At 38.0% G+C, this 25,596-nt stretch overlaps 1 protein-coding gene across 2 annotated transcripts; it reads right to left on the bottom strand.

Annotated features, from left to right (window-relative positions):
- Positions 1 to 119: 119 nt before the first annotated feature.
- FAM91A1 (family with sequence similarity 91 member A1) lies at positions 120 to 25,596 on the bottom strand. 2 transcript variants are annotated; one of them, XM_063173800.1, is made up of 24 exons: positions 25,469 to 25,596; positions 23,660 to 23,744; positions 22,834 to 22,985; positions 21,972 to 22,029; positions 20,349 to 20,416; positions 19,050 to 19,163; positions 17,920 to 18,010; positions 17,304 to 17,366; positions 16,127 to 16,233; positions 15,328 to 15,366; positions 15,111 to 15,223; positions 14,101 to 14,219; positions 13,564 to 13,676; positions 13,271 to 13,357; positions 12,542 to 12,674; positions 11,742 to 11,890; positions 11,197 to 11,331; positions 8,926 to 9,039; positions 7,956 to 8,028; positions 6,600 to 6,749; positions 6,024 to 6,131; positions 5,643 to 5,766; positions 4,537 to 4,606; positions 120 to 3,224 (listed from the first exon to the last, which is right to left on the bottom strand). In XM_063173800.1, the coding sequence occupies exons 1-24, from the start codon at positions 25,538 to 25,540 to the stop codon at positions 3,048 to 3,050; spliced, it is 2,514 nt and encodes an 837-aa protein (XP_063029870.1). In that variant the 5' UTR covers positions 25,541 to 25,596; the 3' UTR covers positions 120 to 3,047. The 2 variants fall into 2 exon arrangements, with proteins under 2 accessions (XP_063029870.1, XP_063029879.1); XM_063173809.1 differs by lacking the exon at positions 8,926 to 9,039.

Raw genomic sequence — 25,596 nt, 5'->3', positions numbered from 1 at the left:
GAAGGTGAATGACATTTGGTGGTGGTTTAATGACATGGAGGGCTTGAGCACGGCAATGACAGAGGGACATGACTCTGCCCAAGAACAAAACTGCTGCATGAGAAGGATTCTGCACATGGTTTGACCTACACCACAGTTTATTTGTAAACATTTGTTACATGTGTCAATAATTTAATTGAACACAGACTTTATACAATTCAATGTATAATATTAACAATGTCACACCAGAAGAGCACAACTGTATTCAGTTACAGTTGTACTTCAAACTTCCAAAATACAAACCATTTGAAACACTGAACAAGAAAGTAAGGGAAAATCTGAGAACAATGAAGGAAAAAAGTGCAATAAATCATGATCAAAAAAACCTGAAAACAAACGTAACACACTTCTTAGCTGGCTCCTGAACATCTTCAGGTATATCCATCTAGCTTCAATACTGCTTGGGTTGTGCCAGAGCACAAAGCCAAACTGTCTTCTTCAAGCTAAAAATCTTGCTGAAATAGAAACTTAAAACAGCTTTACAATGTGTAATGCATGTGATTTTTTTCCCCCAGTCAATAAAACTACCTGAAGAAAAGAAATTGATTTAATTTGTCTTTATTTGCAATACAATATAAAATAGATTCTTTTGGTATGAAGATCTTTGAGACCTGTTGGGTTTTTACACCATATTCAAAACAAAAGTCACATAGTTTGAAGCCTCTTGACCATCCCAATCACTGTTGCTGTACTAGAGTTTCAGGAATTTCAACAGACTTCTTTGGTTACAATTTATTCAGTAAACTTCAGATATGCAGATTTGAATATTTAAGCTCCTAAACTAGTGTTGAAGCCCCTAAGTAAGAGTGGCTTGAGTTCTAACAAACTGCAACACATCTGGAATTCTCACCATTAACTGTAAGATTTATGAGTATTAACCAACTCTGAGGAGCAGACTACTTTTATTGAGAAACTTTACTTTAGACAACCTAGTAACAAAGGACAATATCCTTCACTTAGCAACACTGAAGAATATGCAGTCAGAACAGTAAGTTTTCATCTATTTTTAAACTTTCATACAACTTGCACTATCTTCACTTTACATACTAGTATGGATAGTGCATGGCAAAATTTAATACAATACAGCAAACTAGCTCACCTACTGCAGCTCACAGTAGCACTTAAAGTAACATCTATAGCCCTGGAAGTGTAAGCCATCACTACTGCTGAATGCCTCTGCAGTGCCAGGTCTTGGCTTCATCTCCATGTAACAGTTCTCACAGTAAAGGTTTTCTCAGCCATTTATAGCAGATTGACATCCAATTCCTCTTCAATTTACTTTGGAGGAAATAAGGCAACTTAAAAACCACTATAGAGAGTATGTATGTCCAGTACAGAAAGTCACAGTAGTGTAAATAATCAACTTTATATGGGTGATGTAACTGTGATGTATGCAGAATGCTAAGTTCAGCTGTTGCTGGTAAAATTCCAGAACAAAACTGATGTAAGAAAGCAGCACTGAGCAAACTGAAGTACTACAGATTTCCAGTTTCTTAGAGCACAAGTTCTATGCTTACACTTCAGGAATGTACACAAAGCCAGTGAAAAAGAATGGGATCTTCACAGTTGTAAATTAAGTAAATTAAGTCACTGCATTATCCTATACATTTGTACATTTGTCCTCTTCAAGTTTTTGACATGCTTTTTTAATGCAGGACAGGATACAAACCCAAATGTTGCCATTTTTCACCTTGCTGCTGTTCAGCACCATCTTTGCCACAGATCCTTGACTCACTGTGTATTGCAGGATAGTAAGGAAAGGATGATTAAGTCTTGTTTTGAGTTGTGACTATTTAAAACAAGGCAGTTCTAGTAAAGAAGGGAGCTAGCAGAGAAGTCTTCACAAACCACATCGCTCGTCCTCCTTGTGTGCTTGACGGAACAGACCTTTTTAAGCTGGCAAAAAGTTGTTAATACCTAATATAAACAAAGTCATGCTACATAAAGTCATCCCCTACAAATAGAGCCAGAACATGATTTTAGATGAAAAAGCTTACTGTTAACTTTTTTCATGATCAAGAGATAATAGTTCAAGGAACACAGATTCACTGAATTTTCTGTCTTCACATCCTCTGCTCTTATCTTCCTTTGTTAACAACTGATGTGAAAAATCAAGAGCTCTGTTCTTTCAAACATTAATCAACAGGACAGAACTAGTTATCTACCTTAAACTCACTTTATGACAACAGGAATTTCCCACAGGAATCATCACCAAGTTCAAATTACAGCTGAAGTCTGCCAGTGGTATCAAATTTCAGACACTCCTGATTTCACACCAAGAGGAGGATGAATCCATTATCATTAAGAACTCTGCAAAGAGAGATAACCACCTCAGATCTTCCACAATTCCATACCTCCACCTGACAGAGATGGGAGTGCACCACTCATCTTCAAAGTGGCCTCAGGTCACCAGCAGGACACTGAGTCTGCACTAACTCAGCCTCCTCCTTCCATTGTACTGATTTGTCAAGGCCCCACCATTTTGCTGAACTACAGAATTCAACAATCCTTAACGCCCCATATCATCATGATATTTTTATTTAATCAGTTGGTATCACTGAGCTCTCAGAGGAAGAGCCAAATCTCTTACCTTTATACAGAAAAAATTTCAGTAATACAGTACAAAACTAAACAGAATTTATGTCTGAGTAACGAACATAGAAAACTACTATTGCAATTTTGTGGTGACAGCATAGAAATTTAACAATCATCAGAAAGCCTAGAAAGGGCATGTTTAGTTATAAAAGAAAGATTGTCTCAAGATAAAAATAGTGCTGACAGCTAAAAAGCTCTCTGTTGCAGCAAGATATGCAGTAATGAGTAACAAGTTCTAGACAGTTTAAGTACTTCCCCAGTACTGCAACACAACACATTTTGTAACACTATTTTTACATGGGTTATGCTGCAGCAGCAGCATACACTTCTTAGTGGTTGGCACTAGGAATTAACCATAATAGAAGAAAGGCATTTAGTGATGAATGCACAAGAACCTCTATTTGACCTGTTCCCTAGGTGTGGTTGAAAAGAACTGAGGAAGGGGCCCATCCATTCCATTCAGATAAAACACCTTCCTTGAACATGAGATTCTTGGCAGGAAGAGGAACACCCATGTCTGCAGAAATTGGCTGCAGAAGTGAACTTGAAGAGCCAGCATCATGGAGCTGATCCAGCGATGAGATTCCTTCCTAAAAGCAAAACAAAAAACTGTGTCTTAAAAACAAAGAATATCACAGGTTAATCTAATCTGCAAATACACTTTGAGTTTCTGAAGTGTGTTACTACAGTCCAGTGAATACCAAATAATTATGGAAGTAAAAACAGAATAAACAAAATGAAGTATACAGATGCCTCAGCTGCGTCTTTGCATTCAAGATTTGGTTTCCAAGAAACCTTCAGAGAAGCTTGAGACTTACAACTGAAGACCTAGAAAAAAAATGAATGAAAAACTCTAAAATCTTCAGGACATCTATCAGACTGCTATTTACCTGTACCATGCTAAGATGGATACACACATTGGGAGGAAATTACTTGACCATATGCTGAGGGGAATCATTTCCCAGAAGTTTGGTTTTCTCATATTAAAACTCACAGCAGCACCTTTTTTTTCCCTTTCTATGGACATCATCTAGAAAGGGTATCTCAGAGATAACATCTAACACATTTGGACAGGAGCCACTTGAGACTGACAGTTGGTTTCAGGGCTTCAAACCTACTGGGAATCTCTAACATTCTCATCAGGAAACAATTTCAGGATGACAGCATCCATAACACTACCTGGTTAAGTAACCTGCAAATTCATTATCTTACTGAAAACAGAGTTTTAGAGAAAAGTGTCACAAGACAGAGCACCTCAGCAGATTCCATGTCAGACATGGCTTGCTCCCATGCAGAATTAGAGCAGGCTGCAGACCTGACATTCCTCTTTGCTTACTACACAAGATCCCTATTTCCTACCTACACGCCTAAAAAGTCCTTCCAGAATCTGTAGTTTTACATATTTATACTCATTGAACACTAAGATCTAGAGGATCTGAGGACAAGTACAAAAGTAACTGGCATGAAATCTATGTTAATATATTTTATTTTTATACAGAAACATTGATTTGAGAGGCAGATAAATTTAGCATTTCCCTGGTTTGCAGTCAATCTCTCCAACATATCCAAGCAGTCACCACATAACCAGCAAAGTAGGCTGTGTTACAACAGAAGAAGTGAAAGACAAGTTTGCTGAGCAAGTGCATAAAAAACAATTAAAATAATAACACAGTGGAAGCAACCACAGAGTTGAGACAAGTATTAAATTAGGCTAAAAAGGGATAGAGAAGTACTTCCTTTGTCCTTCAAGTAGGTCTTGAGTGCTTAATACAATTACCATTTAAAGAAAAGGCAAATAAAACAAACCATGTATGTTTTCATACACCCAAGAAAGGCAAGTAGGAGGGCAGAAAGGATGATAGGTCATACAGAACAATTAACATCTGCATTATTGCTCCTTACCTGGAATGAATGAACAAAATTAAGGACCTGAAGAGACAGCTTTCTACTGGAATGTAGGAGTTTTTGAAGGCTGTAAAAAACAAAAGAAAATAAGCTATGGTCAAGGTACACAATTTTTTACCAGTGAACTAGCCCTGTAATAACTTGCTTACAAATAACTCCAGCAGTATCTAACATCATGTGACAAAAGCTTTCTCACATAAAGCTTGATAATGTTGTCATCACTGAAGAGGTGTTTGACTCATCTGCTTTGAGTCTAGTCAGGTAAAAGCTGTTTTCCATACCATTTACACTGAATAAAATTAAACTATTGCAATTGAAAAATATTATTTTATGTAAAATAAATAAAATACTAGACTCATTCTTATCTAGGTCAGTCTGGTAACATGACTTTTAAGAAGTTTATTACTGACACACTGCTAAAAGCAGGTCAACTACTACAATAATAGCCTTAAGCCTTATTTTCAAGCATCCTTACTTTTGATTTCCAGAACTGTGCCTTAGAGGGAAAAAAAAGCCACAAAAAAATCCACAAAAACCCCCACCAACCCCCCCCTCCCACAAAACAAAACAGACAAACCCCAAAATCCCATTGTTGAAAGAATAATCTTTCATAAAGAAAAGCTGCAGTAAAAAGCATTAGATAGGTGGATCCTAAGCAATGACTAAGCCATGATACCAACAGTAAAGAAAATTTCCATAAGAGTTAAATGCATTTTATATCAAAGCATTACCAGCAATCTCTCCTCCCCCACTCTAGAACAGTTAGGAGGAGGAAAAAAAACCTGTGCTAGGCTAGGAAAGGAATATGAGTAGGAAGGCACCCCAATTTACTTTTTCCTGATCTGCTTTCACACAGTTTGCAACAAAGAATTAATTTTTGCTTTACAGAAACTATAAATGAAAGCCTAATCTTAATCTTACCACAAGTGAAGACTAGTTGTACATATCTATGAGCCAAAAAAACCTCCCTTACACATCAGAATTAGCTACTCTATAAACATAGCTCAGTTCTGGTTTATAGTCATTGAGTTGTAGTATCTCTTTTTGCAGAAGCTCCAGACACACCATCTGTTTAAACCTGCAACCAATAAATTACAGCTCACCTTTCTTTTCTACATAATCCATGAGTGGCAATTTTTCTGCAGACTTTCTGATTCAACTCAGAACTGAAAAGTGGAATGCCAAAGCATAATTCCAGGGGAACCCATTCCAGTTCAGTTGTGGGTACTACAGAAAGAACAAGAGATAACCAAAGTGTAAGAAAAAGAAAGCAAGAAAACTCATTCTGGGGTCAAAAATATTAGATTTGGATCCACTAGACAGCTCATGCTTTTTAAAGACAGCTCATCTACTGAACTGCTCATTATTTAAGGAATCTGAAGAGGAATTTCACATGGGATTTGTCCCAGAGAATAATCAAACATTGAATTTAGATCCTTAAAAACAAGGTAATATTTAGTACAAGCCATTTGCCATGTTTTTACCTTCAAGGCTTTGCTTGACTGCAGAATCCATTGAGGGTTCTTCTATTACCATCTCAAATGATTCTGTGCTCCCATTTACATCAGATCCTGATGCCAGTTCAGTCTCTCCTAAAGGCAAAGTAATTCTTACATAAACATGCACATGAATAGAAGCTTAGTTACCTTTACCCAAGCTCTATAAAGCTATAAAACTGGAAGAAGGGCCAGGGAGAAACACAGGGATGGACTCATTTTGGAATGAAGAGCTATTTAAGGATCCTCAGCACTTATGAAAGTTTAAGCTCTGGCATATAAAAATGTCACAATTTATTTTCTATATTTAAAAGAGTATTTCTTCCCTTTATTGACTGCTATAGTTCAGTCATTTATCAATCTGTATTTGGTATTTCTGAGCCAGTCTTAAAGAAGAATTAGGAAGTAAGCCTACTACCAATAGATTTACACTCAAAACTAGTTCCTATCTGTGTTGGATAGTATTTTGTAGAGTCACAAATCAAAGAATTTAATCCTTTGCTCAAGTGATTGTATGTGAAATTTAGGGGACACAGATAAAAAAGACAATTATTGGTAACCAACCTCTTCCATCAGAAGCATCACTCAGCTTTCTGTTAGCATGTTGACTTGAAGGATTCAACATTGTGACATAGCCACAAAAATGCTGCAAGTCCACTTTGTTTCTCAGTATTTTTAAAGCTGTATGAATGCCCATGTTCACACGAGAGAAGTCTGAGGAGGAAACAAAACATATTCCAGTGTACTTTTAAAGAGGCCTCCCCACAACCACGAGGTTCCTCTCTAGGCCAGGGTAAGTTTTTGACTTGGATTTTTCCTGCTTGCTTTCCTGCTTTTTCCTGCTCCATCTTAGTGATCCCATTGTTAGATATGGGATAACACCAAGCATGAAGTGGTATTTTATAGTACAGTAAGAGAGCCAAGGAGAAAGAAAAATACAAATAAAAGATAATCTCTCTCCTACACAGACACATTCACAGCAAACATGGCAAGGTTCAGCTAGGAATCAGGTGTCCAGCTCTTTCAGTGCCAGAGGCTTTTATGGCAGATGCAATGCAAGATAAATGCCTCACATGACTGAAATTCTGAAGAATTAGAATACAGCATTAGAGCTTAATAAGAAATTTCAACACTGAGTTGTTCATGTCAAAACTTGAGAGATTCTAACTTCAGGGTTTCTTCCAACTTCATTGTAGATGAAGAACCAGACATATCAGAGAGAGCAAATATAATAGTAACAAATTTTGAACCTAGTAAAAACTAAATTAGGAAGTTAGTTTTATTTCTACTTGGCCCAGACTTTTCTAAGTGGTAGCCTAAATAATTTTGTATTTTGTACCTGGAAATTCATACTTTTATGACTGCTCTCACTTGGAGAGGTTATAGCCTCAACTATAAAAAGCTTCTCTCCTTTTCACCAAGGAGTAATGAGAACTTGTTAATTCCTGCCTTTCAAAATCAGTTGAGCTAGGCAGACTTTAAAGGAATAGATTTTGCTAGCAAAGCTTTTCCTGAGGAGAAAAACACCATAGTAGGTTTCTGATGCTAATAATCAAGGTAAGTTTGTTCACTTTTGGCCTCACCTGTCTTACAGTTAAGAAATGCTCAATACAATATTACTTATAAAAGAATTACTTCTGCAGTTAATAAATATGCTAGTTAATAATTCTTTACACCTGTATTAGGAGATAAGAGAGGCCAGAAAACACATTCTAATTAGGTCAGAGAAGATAGAAAGGGGAAGGTCATATGTCTAAGCTCAGAACAGACTTGTCAACCATTTAAAACTTTCCATTTTCTCATATGACTCATAAGATCAACAAAATTGTTTGAGAAGGATTATTGCAACCTTATTGCACAAGGTGATGTGCAACAGATGTGTAAAGTAGTGTAGAAATTACACAGAAGATGATCCATTACCTCCCTGTTGCTCAGCTTCATCAAAAGGGAAAGGTATGTGCATTGTTTCTCCCATTCCATGCATGCCATGACCCTGAACAACAAGAAATTAAATTAGGAACAAAAAAAATACTCATCAGCTTAGCTCAGTCCTACTGTGCTCCCTTTTAAGGAGTAGCACCCAAGCTGATGAAACAAACCATTGGAGGTATTTATGCATTAAACACCTTGCTCAGCTGAAATAATTGAAGTACCCCACCTTTGCCCTTAAAATGCATGTGGTAAACACAGTGAGGACAAGTTTCACTGAAGAGGAATAATTTTTCTCTCCAAATACTGGCTATAAAAATATTTTCTAAAGGCTGAGCACTTCTGGAGCAAAAGGGACTTCCCACTCCTGCATACAGAACATTTTTCAGCTGTAACAGGCCACTTACAAGCTGGCCTTTGAGAACATGTAATTTTATGTTTGTTACTATATTAAACATCTATTTATTTAAATGATTAATTCTGAGAGTTCAGCTGAATCAAAGAAACTGATGAGGAAACAATTTTAATTCTTCCAAATAGAAAAACCCAACTTATTCTGCAGTTTGTGATAAACAGCATGTTTTGTTCATACTTTACTGTAAGAGCCAAATACCAAGCAGTCTGAAAAGCTGTATTTCTTAAATAACAGTTCATAATAGCAGTCACTGCTGTCTAAAACCCTTGTGGACCCTTCACTTTCATCCCAGTTTACTATCTTCCCTACTTTAGCTACCAAAACTCATTATGCTTGCCCAAAATAACACATACATAGTGTGAATTCAGGGCAAAACCTGTGTCTTGACCACCACTGAATCACAGCAGCACTGCCTACAAAAGTTAAACATACTTTCAGCTCCTGGCAAAAGTGCAGCTCTTCTACATAGTCAATATCCTCTACCACAGAACAGGTTAACTCAAAAAATTATGCAGATTTTCATCATTTATACAGAGCACTCTGTACCTGAATTAGAACAGCAGAATGAGTTAAAGCATCATTCAGCATTGTGAGCACATTTGAAGTAGGAACTACTCCTGGGTCGTGACCCCAAGATGTTATTAGCAAGCGATCATAACCCTGGAAGAGAGAAATTAAGAGAGTGTGCAGAAGTAATGAATTATCCAAGCACACAAAGTGAAATATTAGAGCTAGGCATTAGCATATCATTACAACTAGGAGGCTATTATAGGTAATTACAGCTCTACAGTGCTATACTTGTAACCAAGGATCACTCATGTTTGTATTCTTGGTAAAGACCTTTGAGATCTTGAGGTTTGCCAACCTCAAAGTTAAAATTTTGGACAGGAAGTATCTGTCACCAAATCCTGTAATGCATGTGGCCATTGCAGCACCCTTCTGGCAAATAGGAGATTAATATAATCCCACATAAATTTAAAAGCAAACTATAAGCTGGATAAACTAACACTATCAGCAAAGAACAAAGATAAATCAATCCCCAAAATATCTATCAAGGACAGGGTGGGGAACAGGAAGACAAAACCACAAATAACTTCCTAGTTTCTCAGTTTTCAAGATTGAATTCCACTGCAACTCTGTAAGATTTCCAGAAATATCTTGACAATTCCCTAAGAAAATGATGTTACAGAACAGCGGCAGGAGAGAAGCACTCATATTCCCATAGAGGAAAAAAAAATGCAAACTGGGAGATCATTTAGTTCAAGAAAACCTGTCCTGTCAGCACACTGAAACTCATGCAGTATTCTGAAGTTTCCCAAGGCTACCACACTGAATGCTTCTTTACTAACAGAAGTGCACAGTCCCTACATGTACAGGCAGTTTAAACTAAAGACAAACCAGGGTTTCAATCAAGGTCATCACCAATGGCCTTACAAAATGCTTTCTGCTCTAGAAGACTTGATTCACTTAATCCTATGTGATCTTACAGTAAATCCTAGAAATACAGGTAATCTAAAAATTTTTGAAATCATAAAGGAAAGGGACACATGAAAGGTTTGAGAGGAATCTACAAATCCAAGTGCTAGAGAGGACTGCTGATATAGGTACACCAAAGAATGAACCCCCTTCTCTGAATGTTTCCAAACCTTTCTAAAACATTTAGTTCCTCATATATCTACAGGATGAAAAAAGTGAGATGAAAACTTTAGAGGCCTCTGCAATTATAAAATTAAACAATACTATTTTAAAATTTCTGATGTGAACAGCAAGACCCAAACACTGCTAAATGCCCACAGCATTCCAAAGCAAAGCCAATAGATGCAAGGAATTTTTGGTTCAGGCAAGTTCAGAAGCTGTCATAGCCACTTCCATCTACATTTGTCCAGTATAGAGAATACCCAGCAGTGCTCCTCTGTGCTACATTTGTCTTTATTAGTATCTCAGAATGGGAGAAGGCAGCATCTGAGATCTTTCAGGCAGAAGTTGATCACCTGTGCTGTTTTGTGGGACTCCCTGCCAAAGCACTGAATGGATGATAAAAAGTTAGGTGGATTCCAGGCTGGAAGGAATTGAGGAAATCAACTCATCAGTGCAGAGCCAACAATTCCAGTCACAATATCTGTGTACAGAGAATCACATGCAGCCAGGGAGATCAAGACCAGAAAATGCAGGAGAGTGGAAGGGTCTTAAAAGGAAGTATTACATAATGTGCTGCTTCTCCCTGCTTCCAGACACTCTACAAGTCAGGCTATGGGGCTACGAAGACCTTTTTTCCAACCTAATGCAACCTTTATTAAATTATTCTGTTATTTACATTGTAGGGACAATTACAGCCAATAACTCCCAAGTCTCCAGCACAGGTCTGGACAAACTGGAAGTGATCATGTTAGCCAACTTCTAAAACAGGCAGAATTGTATGTAGAAGTGATGTTTCTTGCACAATGCTAGGAAAAAAGCACAATATACTAGGTCTCCATCTTTTTACACAGCTCTTCTACATTTTTCTAACACTCTGTGGATGGGCTAACAAACCTCTATTATTAGGACAGCAGTGCCACATTTTACACTTAACTTGAAAGGGGTGGCATTAAATATACTGGAGTCACATTCTGACAAAGGGAGAGATACAAGTAGCAATCCTTTATCAGAACTTTAAAAGAAAACAAATCAAGATGCTGCATAAAACTTGCTGCTAGAAAAGGAACGTCATCTCCAATGAACTGTACCTCTGACTTCACCTGTTATCTCTAAATAGCATCCAGGATATCTTTGAAACACTTGGAGAAGGAAGGGAGAGTAAATCCACACACAGACTACCTGAAAAACATCTGGGAGTTTTCGAAGGCGTGTTCCTTTAGAGAGCAACAGGGAGGGTGGTCCTTGTCCAGTTATATGGTATATGTACAGCTTGAACCAAACTGAACTGACTTCTGGTATTGCTGGCCCAATATGCTGAAGAGATCATTCAAGAAATTATAAATAAGTTCAGATTGCAACCATCATTCATACAGATTTAATTTAAGAAGAAACAGTTTAAAAGAAATACAAATTTAGTTTTTGAGCACTGAAATACAAATGTATTACTCTCCACTAACTACATTCTGGGTACTTAGTCCAGTGACACAAGAGTCTTCACAGAAAGCTGACAGTAATGTATTTTCTGTGATTCTAAATTCAAGAACAAAATACCTGTCACTGACTCTAACTTGAACAGAAAATCTCTTAGTAAGTTAAACAGAGTTAATTTACTAAATATTCATATTTTTCCTCAACTTAATATTTTTTATTAGATTATTTACAGTGATATTCTTCATGTTAATAATTTTGTCACTTTATAAGGGACATCTGACAGATTTTTTCACCTGGGGTGTACAGCTGCTAATAGGTCGAATTTCATTGGTGAGTGGTGCCATGGAAACCAGCAGAGTGTAATTTTTGTTGAGAACTCTGCTGCAGGTAGCTGGATCCAAACCAAGCAAACTCTCACATCGTAACAGGTCCAAGGGGAACCCTAGGTTCAAAACACAAGATTCTTAAATTATCATTTAAAATGGAACACACAAAGAGAAACTATGATTTCAGATTTTCTATTCTCTGCTAAGCCATGAATACAGCATTTCCCACAATGAAGTTTTAAACAATTGCGCTAATTTTAATAAATCTGTACAAAATTTTAGCAATTCTAGGTATACAAGGCTGTCTGACACTGAATTAGTTCCTCACCAACTAACTGAACATGGGAAATAAACACAGAGATACTGAGAAAATTATCTAAGTTTTAAAAGCAAGACCTAAAAAACTATCGCCATTAGAAGAATACATTCATTTTCATAGCCTGAAAAATGTTTCTTTGACAGAACAGCTGACTCTTCTATATGGCTTTCAGAAGCATGTGATTTGAAACAATTTCTTTCTCAAGTTCAGCTTGTCTTGCCTTTATTACCCTTTAATCTGTTGCTGTGGATCTTCAGTGCAAGCCTTGGCAATCAAATCTGTCATTAAACAAGCAAACCCAGTAACAGGCTCAAAGGATGATGAAAAATATTTCAAAATATTTTTAAACAAGTATGACACTGACTGCTACAAGAGCAGCAAGGGCAGAAAGCTGTGTCCATGGCAGGTAAGTAAACCAATTTAGCGTTTCCAGAGGTGCTGACAGTACCATTGTTTGGTTGATCAGGCTGCACAGCCTGCGCCCCCAGGTCTTTATTGTGCCGCAGGAACAGGATCGTGTTCCTCAGAGTTAGGGCGTGGTCAAAGTATCGCTGTGCTTCCCCCTCCCCTGTGCTCTGAACCTAAACACAAACAAACAGGAACAGGATTGGGCTCCTCAGCATTAGGGCATGGTCAAAGTATCGCTGTGCTTCCCCCTCCCCTGTGCTCTGAACCTAAACAAGAAACAAACAAACAGGAACAGGATCGTGTTCCTCAGAGTTAGGGCATGGTCAAAGTACCGCTGTGCTTCCCCCTCCCCTGTGCTCTGAACCTAAACAAGAAACAAAACAAATGCAACTGGCAGCTTGTTCACATAAGGATCAATCACTGAAGGAAAGTTGAACAAATTAGCATCCTAAAGCTTTGTAACTGACTAATAACCCTGCAGGTTTTATGCAAAGGTGATCTACAGCAAGTATTAAATGAAAAGCAGGTCTTGGCCACGCTAGTGGAATGGTCAAAAAGTACACAAAGACAGATCAGAACCATGACTCACTCTTTAGGTAAAGGACAGAAGTGTCCAGTCATCCTGACTGGTATGAAATGATACAGCAATTAATAGAACTTCTACATGATTCTACAGTTGTCCTTCTAGAATTATCTTTAGAAGGTGAAGTTGGCCTCTTTAACACTTCAAGCGCTGAAAAAGCACTTTGTCAAACATGTAACAATTTACCTTTTCCAGCTCCACCAAGAAGCTGTCAAGACTCTCATCTGATAGTTTCCCAACTTCAAACATAGTGACTGCATGACTTTTCAAGTTCTGAAACAACAAAACAAAACTGTCTTCTTTGAGAACAGAATGGACAAGTAGAAGTTGTACTAAACAAAATTACCCCTTAACAAATGATACAGAAGATTTTTTTAGTATTTATTTTTTAAAATAAAGCAGTATTATATTGATGTCAAAGTAATTTAAAGTTTTACATATTTATTCTTGGCATAATACATCAAATAATTTGGACATACTGGTGAGAGATTTCCCATCATTAAAAAGGCAGTGAGAGTAGAATCAAACAGGAAGGCAATGCGCTTTGTGTGTCCACTGGACAGGTTCAGGCTGCTCACACTGGCTGTTTCAGCTAATAGAAAACAAAAAAGAAGTAGATTATCACATTTGTTTTATTTAAAAATAGCACCATTAAATTTAATCAAATCTAATAACAAAGAAAAAAAAAAAAGGAAAAAGTTAGTTATCACTATACAAAGCAAACCAAAATTCCCTTATTACTACTAAACTACTGATTAGTATAATTCAGAAGTTGGTATCTTTGTGTCAAGTTTATACCACAATACAGATCAGTCTCATCTTCAGAAAGAAGTTATTTAGCTGAAAACTCTTAAACCAAGAAGTAGACACCACCTCCCCCACTGAGTAGTCCATGTGACAAAAGGATCTACATAATCTGTGTTGCACTTGTTTCTAGACCTCTTTACAGCCTACATCACTCTATAAATATAAAAATAATTGATCCAAATGTATTAAAATTTACTGTTAGAGCTAACCTGGATCATCTTGACTGTTGGTATCTGTATCTGTGGCTGATGACCCAGCTTCCTGTATAGGACTTCTGTTTTCCCCGCTGTCCCATGAAAGCAGCATCTTTTGAGGATCCAAAGTACTCCTATTAAATTTGAATTAAAATCCACATCTATTGGTCACTGTAGCACCAGAGAAGTATCTCTGCCTTCCAGTGCTAGTAGTCCATGCACAGGCAGACTCAACACATGCCTTTCAATGTCCAAGCCCTAAATCAGTCAAGTTTAATATCCCTCAGGGTCCTGCTTCAGTTTCAGAAGAAAGGCTTATTGGGGGGCTGAAAATATCAGACTGTGAAAAGATCTTAAAAATCAAACCACCATCATTGAGCAATTCAATGGAAAAAAATCTAATCCACTTTGTTCTCACAATCTGAAAAAGCATTAAAGAGAACAGGCAGAGCAGTAGTTTTAAATGGCTTAGCAGATATTGAACTAAAAGCACCCAGCAATTCTTAATTAATGCAACTTGGCATTTCAACTTGGAGAACTCTGTTGATTGGTATTAACAGCACTTGCCTGGGAAGTGATACAGATGCACACTTAGGTGAGAGTGTCACTGACAGAACTGCAATGGGTCCTGCAAACAAGCAACTCCATGCACATATTCACTGCTAGCAGTGCCAAGAGCCACAGCCTCTATAATGGCACACTGACAGCTGTTATTTCTGATCTCAGGAGTCTAAAATAAATACATTCATCTGCAGGAAAAGTGAGCAACTAGGTACCTAAAGGTCAAAAAGCCAGCACTAAGTAACAGCACCAAATGGAGCACTCTGAACTTACAGGCTGAATTACCATTCCTCACCCTCAGCTTAACATGAGGATCATGTATTCTTGTCATTATACACATTAGAAAGCCAAGTGAGATTTGTTATTCCAGAAATCTTAGAAAGCAACCAACAGCTTTAAAAACAGATGTTCTAAGTTTTCCCTTCAATGAGAAAATAAGCCTCAGAAAGAGTAAAGACACTTACTTCAGTCTGTTTACAGAAGGAACATTCTTCCATGATGGATGAAGATTATCCAGGTTTATTACTTGGCCTTTTTTATGAGCAAAGCCTAACCGACAATACATGGACACAGCATTCTGCAGAACACACACACACAGAATAAGGAACTGCTCTGGGAAACCAGGGCTGCAAACAGTGAACTTCCTGTATCCAGTTAAACATATGTATTGTACATACATACCTTTACTAAAGATAAGTCAATCTCTAGCACGTTTGCCAGCTTAAAAATAAAAAAAGACAAGAAGTTGAGTCAGCAATACAGTATTGACAGGGCAGGAAATCACTATTTGTGGGATTTGGCATCTTTCTATTAGTTTTATTTCTAAACCCAGCCTTTACTAGTAGAAACAATTTTGTCTGCATCAAAGATGATGAAAAAAGAGCATGAAGCCTCATAACAGTCCCACTTGAAAGCATGCAGAAGAAATATGAGGCTATCTTCCACTTAGTAATTTCTAGGCTAACCTTGTATATATCATTTTAAGTTAGTCATGTATGTCAGAAGACAGGCAATGAGGAAAACAAACCCTGGATATATTTAATGGGTATTTTTCAGATATGTATTCAGCAAGTTTTGAGATCTTATGAAAACATATTTCTCATACTCAAACTATGCTTATGCAAAAGCCACATTCCTATTTTAAGCCAACACCCTGTGTGCTTTCACTGCCAAAGAAAAAATTACTTGAACTTTTCTCACATTAGCAAAACAGACTTTGTTCCAGTTCTAACTAACATAAAAGCCTACTTTAGTCAACTCTGTATAAATTCATTCCAGCTAATGCAATTGTTTCACTGAACTGAAGGTATTCCTTCAAGATCAAAGCACTATAGAAGCTACAGGTTGCATCTTAAGCCTGGCGGTATGTGTAAACAAAATCACTGTATATCAACCAGTATCTCTCAGTATTTTGAGCAGTGTGCTTTGGGCCATTTTTAAATATTCCTCTCTCCCAGACATAGGTTTAAGTTTTACTTACCTCTGCCACATTAGTATGTTCATCTATTGAAACAAATATCTTGTACAGTAGTGTTTCAAAGTAATCACCTTGCACTCTGTTCATCACAAAACCTTCAAGTGGTGGCACTGAAATAAGATTTACTTTCAAAATTACAATCTGGTAACTTAGTTTATTGAACTGAAACTGTACTAAAACAGAAAAAATTAGTTTACACTTTAGTTTTCATGGCATCTGCAATTTTGAGAATTTCTCAGGCACAAAAAATAAAAATCTGAAGACAGCATATGAGGTATTTAAAATTTCCCCACTCCTTAACAAAGTAATGCTTGTCAACATGTTTTCTTACAGAAACTAAAGCCACACTACCTTCCATCATAGCCTTGCACTTTCCAGCTCATCAACTACAGATCATTTCCAGTGTCCAGCCCATAAAATTATTTTAAAATGTGGATGGAGATTAAATCACAACTGTGACTGGAGTACAACAAAACGTAGGTGTTGTTGTACCCACATACTCCAGAACTGAGACCTCCAGAGCAATTATCTAAGCAGTAAGTCTCTTGTATTTAGAGGACTTTCACTTAAATGATCTCTACACAGCAATGCCAGGTACTTGTGCATGACCAAGTTCCAAACAACTTATGCCTTTGCAGATTATAGTGACTTCAGAAACCCCTGAGACCTCTCACAGCATAACAAGCTGCTCAAAGGGCAGCACACATGCTGTGCTAATCTAAGCTCCTCCACAGTCCCCAGGCACAGTCTGTGACTAACTGAGGTGACAATACCCATGAATAATAGAACTGGTATCTATTAAACCTTACATCTGTCTAGAAAGAAGTCAAAAACCCATGTATGTTTGGCAAGGTAGCTACCATTCTCTGTGCTATTCTTCCTTTTCAGAAGGAAGAGGGTACTTATTAATTCATGCCATGACTCCCATAAAAGAATCTCATCTTACCTAAATACATATTCAATACAACCTAAGAATTCAAGCTGAAATAAATGCTATATACAATAAAAACAATGTTTTAATAGGATTGAAAACATTTAGTCAGTGAAGAGTTTCATAGCTCAAATGTTTTGTTTGGGAACAAGATGTATACAGACAAGCAGTTTCCAAGACAGAGAATTACAGCACGATTGAAAGGAGACTGAGAAAACATAAGTATAATAACATGAAATATTTACTTACCTGCAATACAGCTGTCATCAGATATTGGTACATCAAGGTAAATAAATCCTTTGTTATACAAACCTTTTTAAATAAAAGGACATTTTAGAAAAAAAAAGAAAAAAAAGCATTTTTCAAAACACTGAAGATAAAAAGCAGGCTTCCCCACCAGCCAATTCAAATTTTAAAGTAATTTTTCCTAACAGCCTCCCCATTAGAATATTTATTTGCAATGCACAGATCAATAAACCACACCTGATACCAGCCAGGTGTCACCCTAAACCAGGGTTCCTCACTTGCAGCCTGATGCAGCACACTTGGAACTCTGCAAGTACTTCCAGGACAGCACAGCAAAATGACCACAAATTCAAGAAGTTCAATTTGAAAAACATAAGCAAATCTCTGCCTAAATGTTAACTTAGTTTTCACCATCATCACTGTACTGTCAAGAAGTGGGGTTTTTATCTTCAATTGGCTTTGCCAGCTGAAGATGCTGGCATTGTTTGGCTACTCAGACCAGAAGTCACACACCTGGTAGCAGGGATACAAATTAAAACACATCAATTCTCCTATTTTCCAGACACTACTAGAATTTACTAAGCAAGATCTAAAATCAGAAATGTTCATTAAAACTTACTGTGAACAACATTGAAGTCTAAGGAACCAGCAAGTTGAGGACCTGAATCAATTATCTTATCAATAGCAGACTTCTCTGATGTAGTACAAATCTAGGTTAAAAAACATCATATTAGTTTCTTGTAGGAATGAGTCTGTGAAACTTAATGCCATTCAAAATACTCCCAAACACTTAAGGCTCAAATCAGTCACAAGTAATGTAAGAGTACAGGGAGTAACCCACTTTCCTAGCCAAAATATTTATACTGAAGAATTTACTGCAGTTCCTGTTCAAAGTCTCTACATTTTTTAGCTTGTTCCCACACAAAATTATGTATGCTCTAGGAAAGGAAATTAATTGCACAAGAATTTGGCAAGCAAACTCCACAGTATAAAAGATTTGCTCTTTAAAACTTCCAAACAGTGTTCAGCCACACAACTGGAATCATTCTAGAAAGAGGCCCATTACAATATCAAAGTAACTGGCTTCAAATTAACTACCCTGGGCTGCTGGGATGTCCAAATATGAGCAGCCTAAGATATTTCAAAAAAGAGATTCCATCAATGCTTTAAATATGTTCTAATTTAAACAAAAAACTTCTAGAGAAGAGAATAAATCCAGATCAAGTGACTGTAAAAAAACCACCTGTGAGAAATGAAAGCAGAATGAGGATGAAACAGTAACTCATCTCACAAGCTTTTTATATGCAAACAATGAAAAACTAAGCAGACACAAAGAACAGAAACAAAGAAAATATGTATCAAATCCACTGTCATTCTGATACTGATTACAGTGAAGCTGAAGATTCGGTCAAAGCTGACCTGTCAGGGCTTCAACATGAAATTTAAGAAAACATACTTTGTTGCTTGTTCCCTACAAATCATATGATCATGCGCATAAGTTACAACAGACTGGTTGATACAAAATCACCTCTACACTGCACATAGTGCAGAAGACACATAGGGGAGAGAGGGCAGAGCATGTCAAAGGAAACATAACAATTTCCTTTAATTACAATCTCTAAGATACTCATAAGAGAGTTGCTGCAAATTTGTAACACAATCTTTGTGTATTTCACGTGAGAGCAAGCCCCTGCTTTCAGGGACTATCAGCATTCACCCAGATTTAGAGAAGCAATCCACACACACTACCTTGATGTCGTCCTCAGTGATGTACCCAGCCTGCACGACCCACCACGCCTCTATAGCGATCTCCACGGGCTTCACAGGCAACAGATCATGGGCAGTTTTCCTTCTGAAAAATTTCTGCAGTGGTACAGTCCATTTGAGAGAGTAATAAAGAGCACTTCACATGCACAGACATTCATTTACCTTTATAAAAACTGATCTGTACAAAGATCCATTTTTAAGTGCAATATATTTACAGACTGGAGACACATGTTATTAGCACTGTCATTTAGCAAGTTTCTCTCTTCTCTCAGATCACATGGAAACAAAAAGGAAAAAAAATATTTCCATTTGATATTGTTAAATCTTCCCATAAGCTCATCCATACTGTAGGTGTTGCTAATTAAAATCCACATTATTCCATTGTAGTAGGATCAAGTCCAAATTTAAACTATTTGAACAGGTAAAAGAACGCAAGTATAGAAAGATGGTATTTTAAAGAAATTCCATTATTTCAAAAAACACAATTTAGGAACATATTTAATTTACTTTAAGGAACAAAGTACAACATTCTCAATAAGCACAGAGCTAAAAAAAATACAGTGAATGTCAATCCATGAAAGAAAAAACTGGAGGATAGTGTTTATTTATAGAGCTAAATAGCTTCTCTTTCATTGCACAGTTATTACTTTTTGGTTCACTATCAGCTGCACATTTTGGTAAGCTCACTTTCAGTTAAAGGACCATGGAGCTACTGCAAGAGCACTTCTGAGTGTCCTGAAGAAAGGAAGGAACTGTTGAAACTAAAGGCTCTACTTCTATGAACCATCAGAGTGCTTTCCACACGTGCTGCTCACATCCAGGGATGTCTGTGCACTCATTACATTGCCTTAGAGAAAAACACACTGCAAGAATTCACACCTAGATGGATCACTGGTCCAAAATAAACTGTGAACTCAATGGCACACATAGAAAAATGGAATCATTCTTTCAGAATCAGTAGCTGTCCCTGCTTATAGTGGCCAGGAGACATTAGTTATCTGGTACCATAAAGTACAGCTCCAAAACTATAAGATTAACAAAATTTTAAAAGTAGTAATTAATATATTTTCCTTTACTATACTTTAATTTAAACCAAAAAGCTCTTTATTAACTTCAGGAAACATAATAAAATTAACAATACACTACATCACATTCAATTAGCCACACTATTAAACTGATCAGGGCCAGAAAATTATTCCATTCTTCATTTCCTATGAAATAATATGGGGTAGGGGGACAGAAGGGTAAAGGAAAGGGAGGGAAAATGAAAGACAAACTTACTTTTGAAGACCTGCATTGGTTCATTAGATCAATATACTGGTTTCTTCCTATGCCAAGAAGTCTTAGACCTGAAAAATAAGTAAGGTTTTATGTATCTTAAGACAGGATTAAACTGAAGATATATTAAACATTCTTCAAAGAATCAGACCTTCTTCTTAAATAACCTTTTTAGTTACTCTTACCCAAAATAAAAGGACAGTTATAGGAGCTAAATTCATTCCATAGTCCATCCCAATTCCTTCACTGTGTAAAGATTAAGGGAAAAAAAAGAAAAAAGAAATACCCTATCACTCAAGTCACAGGGTAGCAGGTCATAACCCAACTCCTTTCCTCCTTTACTCCCATCAACAACTTCAGATAATTAGTGATAGTTTCTCTATCCTTTAACAAAGCCCATGCCATCCATGCACTGGATTAGAACTCTAAGAACTAGAGACACAAAAGGCCACCAAGTCTTCTAAGGAATATGATTGAGATATAGTTGAGTTAAACTGAAACAAAATTTAATTCCATAATCTCTAGCCTTCAACCATTAAGGAACCACGAACAGATAGTAAAAAATTGTTCTTTAGTTTTAACCATATTCTGTCTCAGAATTAACTTTAACTCCAACTTCTAGTTCAACACTACCATTTATGAAAAAATGTAATTAAGGAAATTTAAGTCAATTACACTGCAGTCACTGATCTGCAGCTGTGTAAAGATAAGAGAATTGCTGGGGGGCAGCAGAAATCAAATAAAAACAGCAAAACCACCTCTTTCTTCAAACTCCTGACTAACACTAGATTTCCAACAAGCAAAATGGTGGTAAGGAAAGTTGTTCATCTGTTTCCCTGCTGTGAAAATTACACAAAGGCTAACTAATAATTAACTGAAAATATCCTTCTAAAACTAAAACCAGCTGTTTCCAAAAGCTGCAGGCTACTCCTCACCTGACTACACAATATCCTTAAAAATAACTTTATGAATGCATACCAAAGGCAAGGAATTATGAGTTAACTATAGAAAACATTTCAGTGGCAGGTTAATAACATCCCTGTGCCATCAGTTTACATTTTGCTCTGTAAGACTTCTGAGTAGGCTACTGATGTTACTCTGTTCTCCTCCAGATGTTCAAGGTTTTTCCTTTCCTAAGCTCCTCATCCCATACCCAACTGTAATAGATAAAATATCTGGCACATCCAGAGTGTCATAAAACACCAGATCCCCTTGCCTCTCTTTTCTGGTACATCATCCACACTGATGCCAATTCAGGAGTGTCAGCAGCCTCTCAGGGGCCTGCTAAAGCCTTCAGCCCAACACATACCAAGAAAGGCACACTAGGAAAGGACCAGCAGCTCAGTTTGCTGATATACATCAACAGGAAATGCAGGCAAGTAGCAATGGACAAGCAAGGACAGAGGCAAGGTTTTGTACCACGCCCATGTGCACTCAAACCAGCCCAATTCCTGCCCTGTACTGACAGACCTCTATATGAAAGGCACACTTAATATCACTATTTAAATGTTTTTACACCTTCATTCACATACTCATATTAAAGCAAACAGATGCCTGCAAATCCATCTTCAGAAGCTCCTTATTTCTAACTCACTGAAAGCAGTAATTCATCTGGGTAATACTTACAGTCAGCAGCAGTGAAGTTGGGTAAGGAATCATAGCTTTTTTCACTGTTCATTATATCCTTAAAAAGAAAATAAAACTTCTAAGTTGCAAGAAGAAAGTCATAGTTTCAGAGAAGCAGGTCCAAAATTCTGCCTGTTGCTTTTACTTTAAGAATGAAATAAAATTAAAGTAGATCTATTAAAGTCAGTTACCTTATCAAACTTGATAATTACTTGATTAATCGTTACACAGTAAGTTGAATACATAAAATGTGAGATTTCTGTTTAATGTAAGCTTTGCAAAGAAAAATGTTGGCTTGAAAGACTAACAAACAAAATCCTGTATCTCTCCACAAAAACAAACCAGCACACAGAATTGCCAACAGTAATAACAAAATAAACAAACAACTAATCCATTATGTCTGCAATCATTATATACAAAATAGAATAAAAGCACTTCAAATATCCAACAAAACTGAAGGTTGCCAGAGTGCTGACAGAAAACAGAACCATCCTTGTTCTCATAACAACAGATCTGCTTCAGGCTTCTCAAAAAGTTTCCAATATGGTTGAAATGAGGTGTTTCTTTTACAGTTTTAAGTGAAGACTCAAATCTCAAACATCAAAAGGGAAAGACTGGTCTGAGAATAAGTCCCACCCCAGCTCAATATGACAAAAGTTCAGCTCCTGAAAGGTTAATGGGGCAGAAGGGAAAACACTGCAGGTAAAAGCAGTTCCCTACAAACTTTCTTTACTGTTTCTTTACTTCTTGGCAGGCCTACAGAAAACCAAAAAAAGCATACAGTGCCTTGTATGCTTTACTGGGCCATTACCAACACCTTCAGATGGAGAACAACACCCTCCCACCACAGCTCTGCACTCACCTCCATTATCCCTGTGTAATAGGAAAATGGTGTTACCCTCAGACCTTTGACCATGATGTCAGACAAATGATACGGGTACAACATGAGATGGTCTCGACTGTATTTTAACAGATCTTCATAATATTTACGTTCATCTTTCTTGACATGCTTAACTACAGGGGGAGAAAAAGTTACAATGTTCTATGATGTTCAACTTTTTAAAAAAGTGTTACAACAAAGGGTTAAAAATAGCATAATGGCAATTGACAGAAAACTACAAGTTAAATAAAGTAGTGGAGCAAGGAATTCAGCATCCAAGGATTTCTACACATGATACAAGCAGCCTCAGAGACTTTAAGGAGCAGATTTATTTAAAAGGTCACCAGGAAGTGGCCCATTGAGACAGAACTCATGCAGCTTGTAGAAAATTATCTTTTAATTATTTGCTTTGGGAAGAAAAATGCATTCAGTCAATGTGAACTAAATTGAAAGTCTGCAAACAAGTCGTAGCCAAAAGCTCCTGTGAGTCAGGATAACTGTCTGCATCTAACCTAGTGACAGGCTTAACTACCAAACCCTCTCCTAATTTCTAGGAAAATGGCAGCAGAAGTACAGTAGGAATTCAGTTCCACCTGCCAACTCTGTAACCTTCAGGAGTGCTTTGCTAGAGAAGTTGTCAAATGGACTCAAAAGTCAGGATTTTTCATCCTTTTATTATTTAGAAGCATTTATTTTCAAGGAAGGAAGGACCTTTGAACTGGATTTGCTCTGGCAGTTTTACAGCAGAGACAAGCTTCCACACAGAAGAGTGGGGCAGGACTCAGAATCACTCTGCTTCTTTACTCACCTAAGTTATTCCGGTAGCGCAGCTGATTGCGGATGCTGTAGAGCACAACCTGCCTCTCATATTCCCTCTGGGAGTTCCCAAGACCCTTGAAAACATAAAGGCCTTTTAACTGACTTGCACAACCCCCACCCTGCAGTTAAACCACTGCAAAGTGTCTTATGAGGAAACACATGCAGGCAGTTGTCATTGCTCAGGGAGCCCCCCAGTTCAACATGACACTATCTTTAGTCTCTCTGTGAGTTCAAAAACACCTTTAAATAGGTCTCTACACAGGATGCATATTTCAGCAATCATTTTCAGATTATTTTTCCTAGTACCACTCTGATAAAAAGCGAGCATCTGATTTTCAAATCAGACATGATGCATCAAACATTTACCAGCATTTAGTGTCATTCAGCCTTGAGAAATTACCCAGAATTAGTGCAGCACAAACAAGCATGGTGAATGATGTGAAGCTTTATTTACTGCACCTAAGAAACATTTAACACCAAAAAAAAAAAGGTGAAACAGCTCAAGTTGCAGCTTTGCGGAAGTTAAAACTATCAAGTGATCCTGGGTCACGAGATTAAGGAACAAGCACAGCACATTACATGACTATCATGAAAGAAGATAAAAAGAGAACTTTGGTTCATGCTTCAGATGCCTTATTTCAAGAACTATCCCCTCAATATTCCCCAAATTACTCTTCTACTCTGCATCTGCAACAAGTGATCTGGGTTGTCTGGTTTTTCTATTGCTTCTCCTGGTTCCCTCATTGAAACTTACATTAAAAGATATCCTTTGACAAAAAGGTACTTTCCTGCACATATGGGATAAACAAGAAAGCTGCATACAAACTGCAGAATCAGGAATTAGAAAAGCAACACTTGATATCAGAGACAGGGTCTGGAATTGATTAAATATCAAAAGAGGGAGCCAAGTGTTTGCTCAAAGGACAAAAATATTAAGGACTATACTAACAATAAACCAGGTAAAACAGTATTCCAGAAGTTACATTTAAGTAAATAATGCGAAAAATACTGGCATATTTTCTATCCTGAATCACAAAGCCAACAATATGGCACTCAGCTGGACAGGTAAAGAAAAATTATCATTTATTCTCCTCTTACTGCTCCTGGAATCTCAAACTCAAGCAACTGCATTACTTGTGGCCTGCAGCAACTACTCATCCTCTCCATCGTTCCCCTGTGCAAGAGCATGAATTGTTCAACAGCATCTGCTTCAAAGCAGTGTAAGACTTTGGAACGAGAACCTCCCCTCAACTTGACACAATACCTCCTCTTTGCTATCAGAGGCCCATTAAACCCAGGCAATCAAAATTTCATGAGGTTTTCTTTTCCATGAGCCACCTGCAGCAAACAATTCTCTGCCTACCGAAACACGGGGCTGCACAAGACTCCTAAGGCGCCTGTCCCGGTCCGGCTGCCCCATTCGGGGGTGACATAGGGGACACCTGACCCGGCTGTTTGACACCTGCACCAAGGTGGCTGAGCGGGACCCCACATCTCCCTCCGGGACCCCGCGGCACCCCGATGCACCCCTCTCCTCACTGAGGCCCCCCACACACACGCACAGTCCCCGCCTCTCACACACAGCACACACCGTTGTGTCATTCCCTTCTCCCCACAGACACGTCGCACACACCCAGAGCCCCTTTCCCCACAGAGGGGCTGTGCACACCCCAAACCCCCCTGTCCCACAGAGCGCTCCACACGCTCCGCGGGCCCGCCCGCCCTGTCCCGGGACAGGCAGGGCCGAGTGCCCCGTGTCCCCCCGCCGCTCCCCGGGCCGGCAGCCGGGCAGCCGCACCTGCCTGACGCTGGCGGGCAGCCGGGCCCAGGGGTAGTTGTGGCGGATGTGGAACTCCACGTCGATGTTCATGGCGAGCAGGCCGGGCCGCGGGCCCCGCCGCCGGGAGGCGCTCCGGCCCGGGAAGG

This window comes from Melospiza melodia, chromosome 1, assembly GCF_035770615.1.
Source record: "Melospiza melodia melodia isolate bMelMel2 chromosome 1, bMelMel2.pri, whole genome shotgun sequence".
Classification (NCBI taxonomy): Eukaryota; Metazoa; Chordata; class Aves; order Passeriformes; family Passerellidae; genus Melospiza; species Melospiza melodia.
The sequence above is the reverse complement of the archived record's forward strand: the minus strand, read 5'-3'. Positions and strand labels throughout refer to the sequence as shown.

Excerpts from the sequence above, each read along its gene's own strand:
- FAM91A1 (XM_063173800.1), bottom strand. The coding sequence starts at position 25,540 with ATGAACATCGACGTGGAGTTCCACATCCGCCACAACTACCCCTGGGCC. Across the intron at positions 12,675-13,270 it reads TCTTGGTGGAGCTGGAAAAG|GTTCAGAGCACAGGGGAGGG; the intron begins GTAAATTGTTAC and ends GTTTGTGTTTAG. Across the intron at positions 3,225-4,536 it reads ATTTTGTTCATTCATTCCAG|GAAGGAATCTCATCGCTGGA; the intron begins GTAAGGAGCAAT and ends TTTTGCTTTTAG.